Raw genomic sequence first — 12,159 nt, forward strand, 5'->3', positions numbered from 1 at the left:
AAGGTCAAGGGGTGGGAGGGGGCACCTTCATTTCCATTAACTCTGATGTGCTGGAAAATCAGTATCGTTTCAGTTTAACTTTCTGGAAAAATTTATTTCTTTGGTCTGGACGATTCATTAGGTTCATTGATTTTTCAATTAATGTCTAGGCCAACTCAGTAATTGATTTGGACAAATAGATAACTTCTAAAGCATGAAGGGAAATGAAATATAATGACTGAAATAAAATAAAATCCATTTATTTCTGTGATCTTGGAGCATTGTGAAAACAGAATACACTGTTGTGTATTCACTGTTGTGAAATCTTTGTGTGAAGAGATTATGCTCATGTGTTTCTTTCATGCCACCATGAGGGCAGCTGAACTTAGAAAAGGAGGGATTTTTATGACATCTTACATGTATTCTCTATTGTTTTCTACTCTTAGAATTGATGGCACATCCAAGCAAATTTAAGTAGTAATTTAATGCATTAAAGATATTTATTTTTTGATCATCATGTAACTATGAAGTTAAACTTTTCCATTCAAACTTAGGTGGTTGATGACTTGTGTGAATTTGGACTTGTTGATGATAATAATTGTGGTGATAGTACTATTTCTGTTGTGTGTCCAGAACATTTTGTAATAATGATATTAATAATAAAGAAATAACATTTATTATTTATTATGTATCAGGATTCATGTTAAGGATTTTTCTATTCATTTAATCATTTAATCTTCACAATTTCCCATGAAGTAAGCACTGATGTCTATTTTACAAATAAAAAACCTGAGACTCAAAGAGATTAACTGGTACAAGGTTATTCTGTTACTAAGAGATAGATTCAAATCAAGTCTTAATTCAGTGTATGCAGAAGAGGTCAGGAGGTATTTCCTGAGCATCTATGTACCAGGTCATATTCTAGGTTCTTGTGTACAAAATGAATTTCTGCTTTATTTGTGTGTGTGTGTGTGTGTGTGTGTGTGTGTGTGTGTGTGTGTTCAGTCACTGAGTCATATCCAACTCTTTGTGACCTCTCTGTCCATGCCAGACTCCTCTGTCCATGGGGTTCTCTAAGCAAGAATACTGAAGTGGGTTACCATTTCCTTCTCCAGAGGATCTTCCCAGATCAGGGATCAAACCCATTTCTCCTACATTGGCAGGCAGATTCTTACCACTGAGCCACCAGGGAAGCCCTTGTTTTATTTAGGTTATGTTTTATTTGTTGAGATGATAAGCCAATAAACATACACAATAATGTCCAGCAGCACTAAGTATTCTAAAAGAAAGAATTGCATTAGGGGATGGAGAGTCTATTTTACATGGGATGATGAGGGAGGTATGTCTGAGGAGGTGATATGTACCCAGAGACACTGGAATGAAGTGGAGGGAGGAGCAATGGGAATTTCTAGGATGGTCCCTCCGATAGTCCCTCTGATAGTCTCTCCATGGTACTATTCACTACTCAGTTCTGGAATGGTTTGACCATTTGTTGATTGTATTTAAGATGGTTGTGGAGTATCTTCCTAAGGCTGTAAGCAAGAATTTAGGAGGAAGACTCAGGTTAAAATTCTGGTTCTGCTCCATTTTCCTCTGAGGCATGTTCAGTTCAGTTCAGTCACTCAGTCATGTCCGACTCTTCGCGACCCCATGAATCGCAGCATGCTAGGCCTCCCTGTCCATCACCAACTCCCGGAGTTCACTCAGATTCAACTCCATCGAGTCAGTGATGCCATTCAGCCATCTCATCCTCTGTCATCCCCTTCTCCTCCTGCCCCCAGTCCCTCCCAGCATCAGAGTCTTTTCCAATGAGTCAACCCTTTGCATGAGGTGGCCAAAGTACTGGAGTTTCAGCTTCAGCATCATTCTTTCCAAAGAAACCCCAGGGCTGATCTTCAGAATGGACTGGTTGGATCTCCTTGCAGTCCAAGGGACTCTCAGGAGTCTTCTCCAACACTGCAGTTCAAAAGCATTAATTCTTCAGCGCTCAGCTTTCTTCACAGTCCAACTCTCACATCCATACATGACCACTGGAAAAACCATAGCCTTGACCTTAAATTTACCTTCAAGTTTCAGTTTCTTTGACTGTAAAATTTGGATAATAATCCTTATCTCTTATGATAAATGAACATTACACATGTAAAGTTCCCCTGTGCAGCCCTGGAACTCTGTGTGTGTGTGTGTGTGTGTGTGTGTATACACACACTGGAGTCATGCAGCAAATAGTACTTATTAACCCGTATGTTACAAAGGAACATGAGAAGGTACTCATGGTGTTTGTGGTCAAAGTGTGGGAGGGGGTACCCTCAGAACTAAGTAGGGAGTATGGTCAGAGTGGGGTCAGATTCAGAAACTAAGATAAGAGAGTAGGACAGTGTGGATAAAGTAGGTTTTCACATCACAGTAGTTAAGTGAAATAATTCAAAAGGCACTTTGAAACAAGGCAGGCAGGAACTTATTTATTTATTTAAATTTATTATTAAGAAGCATCTCAGAATACGCATATAGCCACAGGGGTTTACAGAGTGGCACAAGGAGGGAGAGAGAGAGAGAGAGAGAGAGAGAGAATTCCTGCCCTTTACTAAGTAAAGCCCACATCCCTGCTTCCAAAGGCAAGTGTCTTGTATATAAAATTGATTCCTGGAGCCAGCGGGTTGGCCCGATGCCTAATAATCAGGAAATCTGGGTCCAGTCCCAGCTAGCCTTCTGACATGCTGCATGGCTCTGAGCTAATCACTTCACCTCTTTGCCTTCAGACAGAGAAAAGGTCTCTGCACCTTGTCCATGTCAAAGGAATCTTTTTAGACTGAAATTAAAGTTAAAATTGCCCCTCCTGGGATGTTGCTATTAAATGTGGGAGCATAATTTGGTAAAGAGACAAACCTCTTTAAATCATCAGTGTTATTTCATGGGCCTTGAATTAGTTCTACAGTGGTCTGTTTTGGCAATAACTTAATCCTGGAGCAGGGGTAACAAAGCAACAGCGTTGTTCAGGGGTTCTGCTTGGCTGGGTGGAAACACATGGACTTTGAAGTGTATACATCTGGGCTCCAATTTTCTAATTTTGCTGTAATTTTAACTCCATCATCCTGTTGAGGACACTTGTTCTCTCTGAACCTAGGTTTCTAGATCTATAAATAAATATACTAACATCATGTAATTATTGGGAAGATTAAGTAAATGTGAAGTTATTAGCATTGTGTCTGCCATAGCAGGAGACGTGGGTTAGATCCCTGAGTCAGGAAGTTCTCCTGAAGGAGGGCATGGCAACCCCTCCAGTGTTCTTGCCTGGAGAATCCCCATGGACAGTGGAGCCTGGAGGGTTACAGTCCATGGGATTGCAAAGAGTTGGACAAAACTGAGCATGCACGCATGCACACACTGCCATCAGCATTTTAAAATGTCAGTCTTTATTATATTTTTTAGTTTTATTTAAGAATTGAATTCCTGGAGTTGTCTAGGGACCTCAATTTCAGGAGATCTTGTCAAACCAGGGCCACCTGGACAGGCAAAGGGTCGAGTGGAAATAATCCACCAGATCTGCCCAAGCCTGCGGAGGTGAGTTTACACGAAGCTGACCCTCTATCAGGGAGCAGTGGGGACAATTCTTGGCCTGAGGCAGTGGGAGTTACAGTGGATGTGGGGCTCTAGAAGAAGTGTTCCCAGATGCCTCGATGACTACAATACTTACTGCCTGACAGTGGTGATTGCCAGGCAAGGTGCAGCTTGAAGATATATGTTCAAGGCTATGTAGACACCCTTTAGTCTCATTCACAGCGAGTGCTCTCCCTTGACAACACATCTATCTTTGCTGTGGGTTGTTGTGAGGCTTTGGGGCACCCTGAAGATTCATCTTTTTTTAATCAATGGAAAGGAGGCAATGGCTTGCCTTTATTATCACCTAGATCGACTCTCTCAGAACAAGCAGACTGCAGATGCCAGGGGCTTCTTAGAGCTTTCTCAGACGCCTCCATCCTTCATTACACTATTCCCATGGTAACACTGAGGAAGGGAGAAGAGGGACAGCTAACCACTGAGAGGCTATTTTTAGATTTCTGGCCAGATGCTTTGACAAATCTGTTGAGGGAAAGAAAATGAAGCAAGTGTAGAAGAGGATTATTTTCCCCCAAGGCAATATCATTTAAAATTCATATCATAAAACTGGAAACAACCTTGAGAAATCATTCAACCCGCTTCTACTTATAGAAAGATCTACTTTCAAATCATATAAAAAACTGTTTAATAAGATTATTTTTATTTACTTAATTACTTACACAAGATAACATTATTTCTTACCTTGAATTTATCCCAGATTCAGTCTGAGTTCCCAGACCAAGGGAGTTGGGAATGAGAATGGAAATGATGGTTCACAGTGTGGATTACACAACCCTGAGAGCATCATTCCTTTAGACTATACTAATAATGACACTGTTGTTGAGCCTCCTAGGTAGCTCAGCAGTAAAGAATCTGCCAGCCAATTCAGGAGACATGAGTTTGATCCTTGGGTTGGAAAGATCCCTGAAGAAGGAAATGGCAACCCGCTCCAGTATTCTTGTCTGGGAAATCCCACGGAGGAGCCTGGTGGGCTGTAGTCCATGGGATTCCAAAGAGACAGACAAGACTTAACGACTAAACAACTACAGCAAAAATGGCACTTGCTAGGTTTGTGCAAATATCTGCTTCACTTATTTTTAAAATATGTAAACCCCTCCCATATTCCTTAAAAACCTCCAGGGGTTTCTCATTGCTTTTAAGTTAAAGGCCATAGATGTTTAAAGTGTCTGTAAAATACACATGATATTGATCCTATATATATATATATATGTACAGAATCATTCAGTATTATTATAATTCTCCTTCTTTGTGTTTCACATAAGACTTTCTTTCAGAATCTCAAACATGCCATCTTCCTCCATGTCAACCTCTTTACACTTGTCTATGATATTTTCCCCCATGCTCTCTACCTAGTTAATTTCTGTAACTTCTTCTTTTCCTTTTAATCGGAGCTCAAATACCAGAAAATGCTTTCTTAACCTCTAAACAAAACAGACCCTTCTGCCATAGCCTCTTCTAACAACTTGTGCATTTCCTTTGCAGCACTTACCAGCTTATATATAATTCTATATTTATTTATGTAACATTTTTGTTTATTACTTTAAACTATGAGCTCGTTAGGAAATTATATTGTTTGCTCACCATTATATATCTAGTGCCTAGCGTATATTTGGCAACTTATTCTAATGACTGTGTAAATGACTAGCAGTTATTTTAAAGGGGCATAAACCTAGGTTTTCTGTCAAGTCAAACTGTCTATGTGACTTACTAGGGTTCCTCAAAATAGAATGTAAACCCAGATTTTCTAGAAAACTTGTTAAAGAGCAGATCTGATTCAGTAGATCTGGGCTGCAGCTCATGATTCTGCATTTCCAACTGGTGTCTAACTAGTTCTAGAACTTGGTTGCACACTGAAATTGCCATGTGCTGTGTGCTCAGTGGCTTCGTGTCTGACTCTTTGCGACCCTATGGACTAAAGCCCTCCAAGCTCCTCTGTCCATGGGATTCTCCTGGCAGGAATACTGGAATGGGTTGCCATTCCCTTCTCCAGGAGATCTTCCTGAGTCAGGGATCAAACCTATGTCTCCTGTGTCTTCTGCATTGCGGCGAATTCTTTACTGCTGGGGAAGCCAGAAATTGCCATGAAGTGAAGTGAAGTGAAGTCGCTCAGTCGTGTCCGACTCTTTGTGACCCCATGGACTGTAGCCTACCAGGCTCCTCTGTCCATGGGATTTTCCAGGCAATAGTACTGGAGTGGATTGCCATTTCCTTCTCCAGGGGATCTTCCCAACCCAGGGATTGAACCCGGGTCTACCCATAGGAATTAAAAAAAAACAAACTTCAGGTTTGAAGTCCCACCCTGTGATTCTGATTTAACAGGCATGTGCTTGGACTGGGCTTTAGGGATTTTTAAAAGCTCCCTAGTTTATTCTAATATCAAATACTATTGTAGAATCATTGATTTCAGTCAACAAAGCTAATCCTCAACAATAGCTGTATAGGAATATTTTTGTTACCCTTTGCACTAGACAGCATTTAACATGGCCACCCAGTAAGGATTCATGCTGTTACTGTTTTTTAAATGTATATTTCTTAGAGACACACAGGAAAGTGGTACCAAGCATTTGTTTCCTAGCAGAGAGAATCCTATGTGAGTCAGTTGTAGTAGCAGAATGGTCCAATCTTAAACTTTCCCACTTCTTCACATAGGGGAACTGTATTTCTTATCAAATATTTAAAACAATAAGTATATTATTGAAAAAAGTGAAGCATTTTGATAGAAACAAATGCAGTTATAAGTCTTTGCAGCCAGAGGAACAATGCATAATTACCCAGATAAAATCATTAGGAAGAAGAGAATCTTAGTGCTCTTCCAAAAGCTGCAATGTTTACAGTGAGTTCAGTGATTCCCAGCATGTCCATAAATGTATGAAGAGAAACCAGAGGCTCTTGGGCATTTGGTTACCCTCTTTGAAGATCAATGCTTCTTAATCTAATAGTTCTCTTTTTTGTATTATTAATTTCACTAATGTTTTCCACTGATTTATTTTTGCTTGTGGTTTTATTCTTAAAAGTTCCACAATGTGGAGTGTAACATTTTTGCAGTTATAACTTAACACAGTACTTAATTTTAAGCCCTGCACTAGTTGTTTTCTTATTCTCTCTTACTTAATCTACTCATCAAATCTGTTTGGTATCTACTGCTATTATCACATTCTACAGATGAAGAAACTGAGCTAAATGGCTCAGTAACTTCTCAGAGACACAGATAGCCAGAGACATTATCCAGGAATATATGATATAACTCCCCAGGACTCTCTCCCTTCCAGCGTTAATAAATTTCCAGTCTATAAGCCAAATTCAGCCTTCAGTGATATTGGTCCAAGCGTCTCAATATATTTTTTAATGAGGTGCCACTATTTAGAAAGCAGAAAATTTCTTATAAAAATCCAGGTTTCAAGTTTATATTTACAATCATCTTATTTGACAACACTAAGTGGCATGACTGAAATCCTGGAATTGCTTGAAGCTGAGTTCTGTTTTCCCTTTTCAAATGACTCTCTCCCTGCCCCTCATTAGTACCTACCTCTTTTACTCCTGGCCCACTCCAGTATTCATGACACAAGCTTTGCCCCTCCAGAGCTCTGGTTTTCAACTCAGCCTCTAAATTCTGTTGGGGGAAGAAATGATTCTTATGTCTTTAGTACATTTCACCATCAGGAAAAACAAAATGTCCTCTTTCTCAGTGAAGTGTAGGCCATTGCATTGCCGTCTTCATCACTTCATACCTTTCCAGGACTACCTGTGTGTTCGCATCTGGCTGAGTGGTTCACTTTCTTTGACTACAAAATGGTGGAGCTTAGTATCCTACCTTCTGGTTCTACTATTTAGCTCCTTGGAATGGTTTCCAATCAAAGTTTTGATTTCACAGGAGTTTACAAGTTGCATGGTTGTCTTTCAACAACTGTAGCCCCGTGGAGACTCATGTATCCCTTGAACTCACGATGTGTAGTTGGGTTCTGTTCGGCCTCCTTCAAGTAAGACTATGATAAAGAGGAAGAGGATGATGTTGTCCTGGTGACGTCGGGACCACCTAGCTGATATGGCGCTCGCAGTGTTGCAGTCACTGATTCCTGATGTAGCAGGAAATGTAGACAAAAAAGGATTCTCTTCTTAGGAGTCTTCACCTTGGTTTTGAGAGTTGCTTGCCTCTGTTGCAGTGTACTATTTCCTTTATTCCTTTCCATGTCTGGCTTTTACCTGCTGCCCACCTTGGTCTTGGTTTCTATACACTCTCTTTGAGCCACTCAACCTTTTGTTCCTAGTGGTGGCGACCTCTCACTGCACAAGGAAGCCTGCCACTCAGCAGAACTCACACTCGCACACTTAAACCTCAGAGCAGCCCTATGATATAGGTCCTCTACTCTCAGGAAATTGTGGCTCAAAAAACCTTAAAATTTGGTAAGTTGATAAGGAGAAGACTGTTCAAATGGTTAAATTTTAATGTTGACTATTCTGTCCCATGCTTTACTTTGGGTACAAGAGGCCACTATCATAATTGAATGATGTCTACAAAAGATGAGAAAAGTAATTTTACCATTCCTTATTTCCTCACATGGTGTGCCATGTGAGGCATCATCAGTTTTAAGGTGCACCATTATCTGATATGCTACTAAGAAGGGAAAAAAATACTGTCAATTAAATTATGTCATCTAAATTATGTTGTCACTTTTATTGCAATTACAAATGTTCTAAAATATAAAGACATGTCTTAGAATTGACAAATATGGTACTTATTCAACTTGTACACATTTAACACCTAAGTCATTGGCTGAAATGTTAATTGTCTTAAAATAATGAGAAGAGAGCAAATGCAAAATATTTACACTAGAATGTTTTCCTTCAGCAACCATCAGCTGAGCTGGAATTTGACCGGGTAGTGATTTATACCACTTGCCTTCGTGTGGTACGGACAACCTTTGAAAGGTGTGAACTGGTTAGAAAGATCTTCCAGAACCATCGAGTCAAATTTGAAGAGAAAAACATTGCTCTGAATGGTGACTATGGAAAAGAGTTAGATGAACGATGCCGGCGGGTTTCTGAAGCTCCTTCCCTCCCTGTTGTGTTCATTGATGGCCATTATCTAGGGGTAAGTGTCTGCTAAGGAAAATCTTTTTTATTGAACCCAACCGGTGTTGATAGAAATCTGTAAACCTATGACAAAGCAACTTGCATCATAGCTACCAGCATACTTACTGATTTTCAGAGTTCAATCCAGCAGTTTTGAAGCACTTATTTCTAACCCAAATGATGTATCACTACAGTGTTCATCCCTACAGAGTTGTAGTGAGACAAAATCAGCATGGAATTGTCTTTTTGAATAGAAATACATTTTAAAAATTGTTAGTTAACTTGAGTTTTGAATTGAGAAGCTTGACATATGGGACAAAAACATTTTTTTAAGTGCAGGCAAGAAAAACAGAATATATGAGATATGCATTTGTGAATTCTCCTATACTACATTATCAAAAATTTCCTACTTAATGAAACTGAGATGACAGTCATGAAATGAAATCAATAAGAAATAGGGCCTGTAGCCAGAATTTTATCTTCTTGTTGTTTAAAATGATTCTTGATTTGAGGAATGCAGGAGTGTGAGACACAAATGCAGGCTTACAGTGAGCAGAGCGAATTCCCAGAGCAGCAAAAAACATGACTCCTCCACTGCTCTCTGAATAACACCATTAGCATAATAGCCCCCATCCATCTATGAATGTGTGTCATCGGTAAGAAGCCCAAGAAGGGGGCTCTGGAGGGGACACTTTGGAGAGAGGGAGAGCAAAGAGCTGAGAGACGCCAGTGGCTGGGGATGTAGGGCTGACAAGGTCACTGATCAGAGAAGAAAAAAGTGAATTGCAATAATTAATTTACATGGCATTCTGTATTTTTCTTGATATTTCTGGTGCCTTGAGTATACTGAGAAGTCAGTACATATTAATTTTTCAAATCTGGTCTTAACCTTCAGGCTTCAGAGAAAGAAAAAGCCAGAGATTTTTCTTAGCAGGAAATGCTCCTGTTTGTTACAGGGAGCTTGTATCTGATGTCCTGTCTAGAGCCGTGGCTGTTAGAGGCAGTCTGCCATCTTATGGAAAGATTAATGCAGAAAAGCCATGAGTCACTAGCTATGACATCATGTAGTCTTACTTTCAACCAGAGCTGGACACAGATTGATTCTGAACGAGAAGAATTTTGATTGAAGTGTTGAGCCTGAGGTCCCAGATATCCATGGCAATGGTACAGATAATAATGACAGATAAATATATAGATTTTAAAAAGCACTATAGTATACTCTCAGCTTACATGTGTTATCTCATCTAACCATCAGTCTAACTTTAGAAATGAACTCTCTGGAACACTGCTTAAAAGACAAGATAGCCTTGGAGTCAGGCAGCATTGTTTCAACATGCTCTGATACTTCTAATGCTGGGAAATGTGTAAATCACTCTGTTACCTGGTTTGCTCTTTTGTATGAGAATAATAGTAGAACTTTTCTTAGGCTAATGGTGAGGGTTTTATTATATATGTATGTATTATATTATGTTATTATTACACATGCGTGTGTATGCTCAGTTGCTTAGTCGTGTCTACCTCTCTGAGGCCCCATGGACTGCAGGTGCCAGGTTTTTCTGTCCATGGAATTTTCCAGACAAGAATATTGGAGTGGGTTGCCATTTCCTACTCCAGAGGATCTTCCTGACCCTGAAATCAAAACATGTCTCTTGCGTCCTCTGCATTGGCAAGAGGTTTTTTTTTTTTTTTTTGTTTTTAATCACTAGGGCCACCTGGGAAGCCCCATTATTATATAATGTATCAATTATATAATGATATAAAATATTAATCAATTCATATGATTGGAACAAAGTATGTTTTCAATAAATAGTAGCAATTTTCATCCCTGTTTTGAAAAAGAGAATATTCTTTTGCTCCAAGTCACATAGCTGGGTAATTGGCAGGGCCAGGACTCCATGCTAGGTCAGTCCAATTCCCCAAACCCTTGTACTTTGGCACATCACCTCAAGGCAAGTAATTGTTGTTGGTCTGTTTGCTGCTATATTCTTAGCACCTAGAAGAGAGTTTGTCACAAAGCTCTCAAAAACATACATTAAATGGCTGTAGGAATGATGCTATATTGTCTCTTCATATCTTTCCTTCTTTAAGACATTCTTCCACAAGGGAAAAAATCTGAAGAACATATCCACACTGGGAAGAAAATCACTGGTAAAAGATTGTCAGAATTTGCTTTTTAAACTGGGAAAAAATTCTTCTGACAATGTAAGATATTTTTCAATGTGATGTTTTAAGTTCTGTGAAACTGCACAGTTGATCTTAGTGGGTGATCTCTAAGATCACTTAGTGGGTAATAAGCTTAGCCCACCCACTGGTGGCTCAGATGGTAAAGCATCTGCCTGCAATGCAGGAGACTCGGGTTTGATCCCTGGGTTGGGAAGATCTCCTGGAGAAGGAAATGGCAACCCACTCCAGTATTCTTGCCTGGAGAATCCCACGGACGGAGGAGCATGGTAGGCTACAGTCCATGGGGTCACAAAGAGTCGACACGACTGAGTGACTTCGCTTCACCCACTGTTCTCATTTTAACCATGCTCATCTTCTTCCTCCTTCTCAGTCTAACCTGCCCAAGTGCCTCTCCTGTGGTTTGTCCTTCAGTTTCAGGGACAGAGGGAGAGCATGACAGACAAAGGAGATTGAATGCAGAGTTCTTTCTCAATGACTTTGTCTCTGTGATCACTTTATTACACACAAAGTAACCTAGAGGTAGAAGAATCACACACATGCTACCCTGTTGCTTCTGAAATTTGAAGCTGATTCCCCAAGTCTGAAGAGAGGTTCACCCCCCTTCCTTTTTTTTGATAAAAGAGGAATTACTTCTAGATTTATAATTCAAAACGGAGATAAACAGTCTAAAACAGCTTACATAACAAATTCCCCTCCTGCAATAGCCACTTGATTTAGATTCCATGCACAATTGCAAATAGAGGACATTGTTGGGCTTGTAGAACCTTTTCCCTATTTGTGCATCTGAAATGGAAGGATGCCCTCTGCTGGGTTTTGGCATGTGGTGAAGCATAATTCTGGAAGAGGAAGAGAAACTGATGTTGGTAGTTTCCTTAACATCTGTGATGTTTTAAACAGTTATATAGAACCAACTGATTTAGTTAACTTTTAAGTAAATGAGAAAAATCAAGATGTGTGAATCAGCTGCACAAATACAACTGTCTTTAAGGATGGAGAGAGAGAGAAATAGCCAGAGCCAGAGAATGAAGTAGACACAAACAGAGGAATATGGAGACAAAACGTGGGAGAACATGAGATGGAAGGAGAGGAAAAGGACAATTCACAGCTCCCCTATTTTACTGCCAGACTCACGGTGGGTGGTGCCAAAGGAGCTCAGTTGTTTTCATTGAAGGGAAGCTATCAGGGCTCCATCAGAGGGCAAGAATGGAAGAGTTGACAGAGATGCTCTTTTTTTTCTGATGACTCTTCCCCAGCCAAACTAAAACCTGAAGATGGAAATAATGCAACAGTCAAGGGAAAGAAATTACTTTA

At 39.9% G+C, this 12,159-nt stretch overlaps 1 protein-coding gene across 1 annotated transcript in view; it reads left to right on the plus strand.

Annotated features, from left to right (window-relative positions):
- GRXCR1 (glutaredoxin and cysteine rich domain containing 1) overlaps nucleotides 1-12,159 on the plus strand; it is a 136,328-nt gene that overhangs the window by 58,333 nt on the left and 65,836 nt on the right. Inside the window, exon 2 of the mRNA XM_069594054.1 lies at nucleotides 8,441-8,683. Within this exon, the coding sequence (XP_069450155.1) occupies nucleotides 8,441-8,683 (243 nt within the window). The remainder of the gene's footprint in view (nucleotides 1-8,440; nucleotides 8,684-12,159) is intronic.

The sequence above is a fragment of the Ovis canadensis genome, chromosome 6 (assembly GCF_042477335.2).
Source record: "Ovis canadensis isolate MfBH-ARS-UI-01 breed Bighorn chromosome 6, ARS-UI_OviCan_v2, whole genome shotgun sequence".
NCBI lineage: Eukaryota > Metazoa > Chordata > Mammalia > Artiodactyla > Bovidae > Ovis > Ovis canadensis.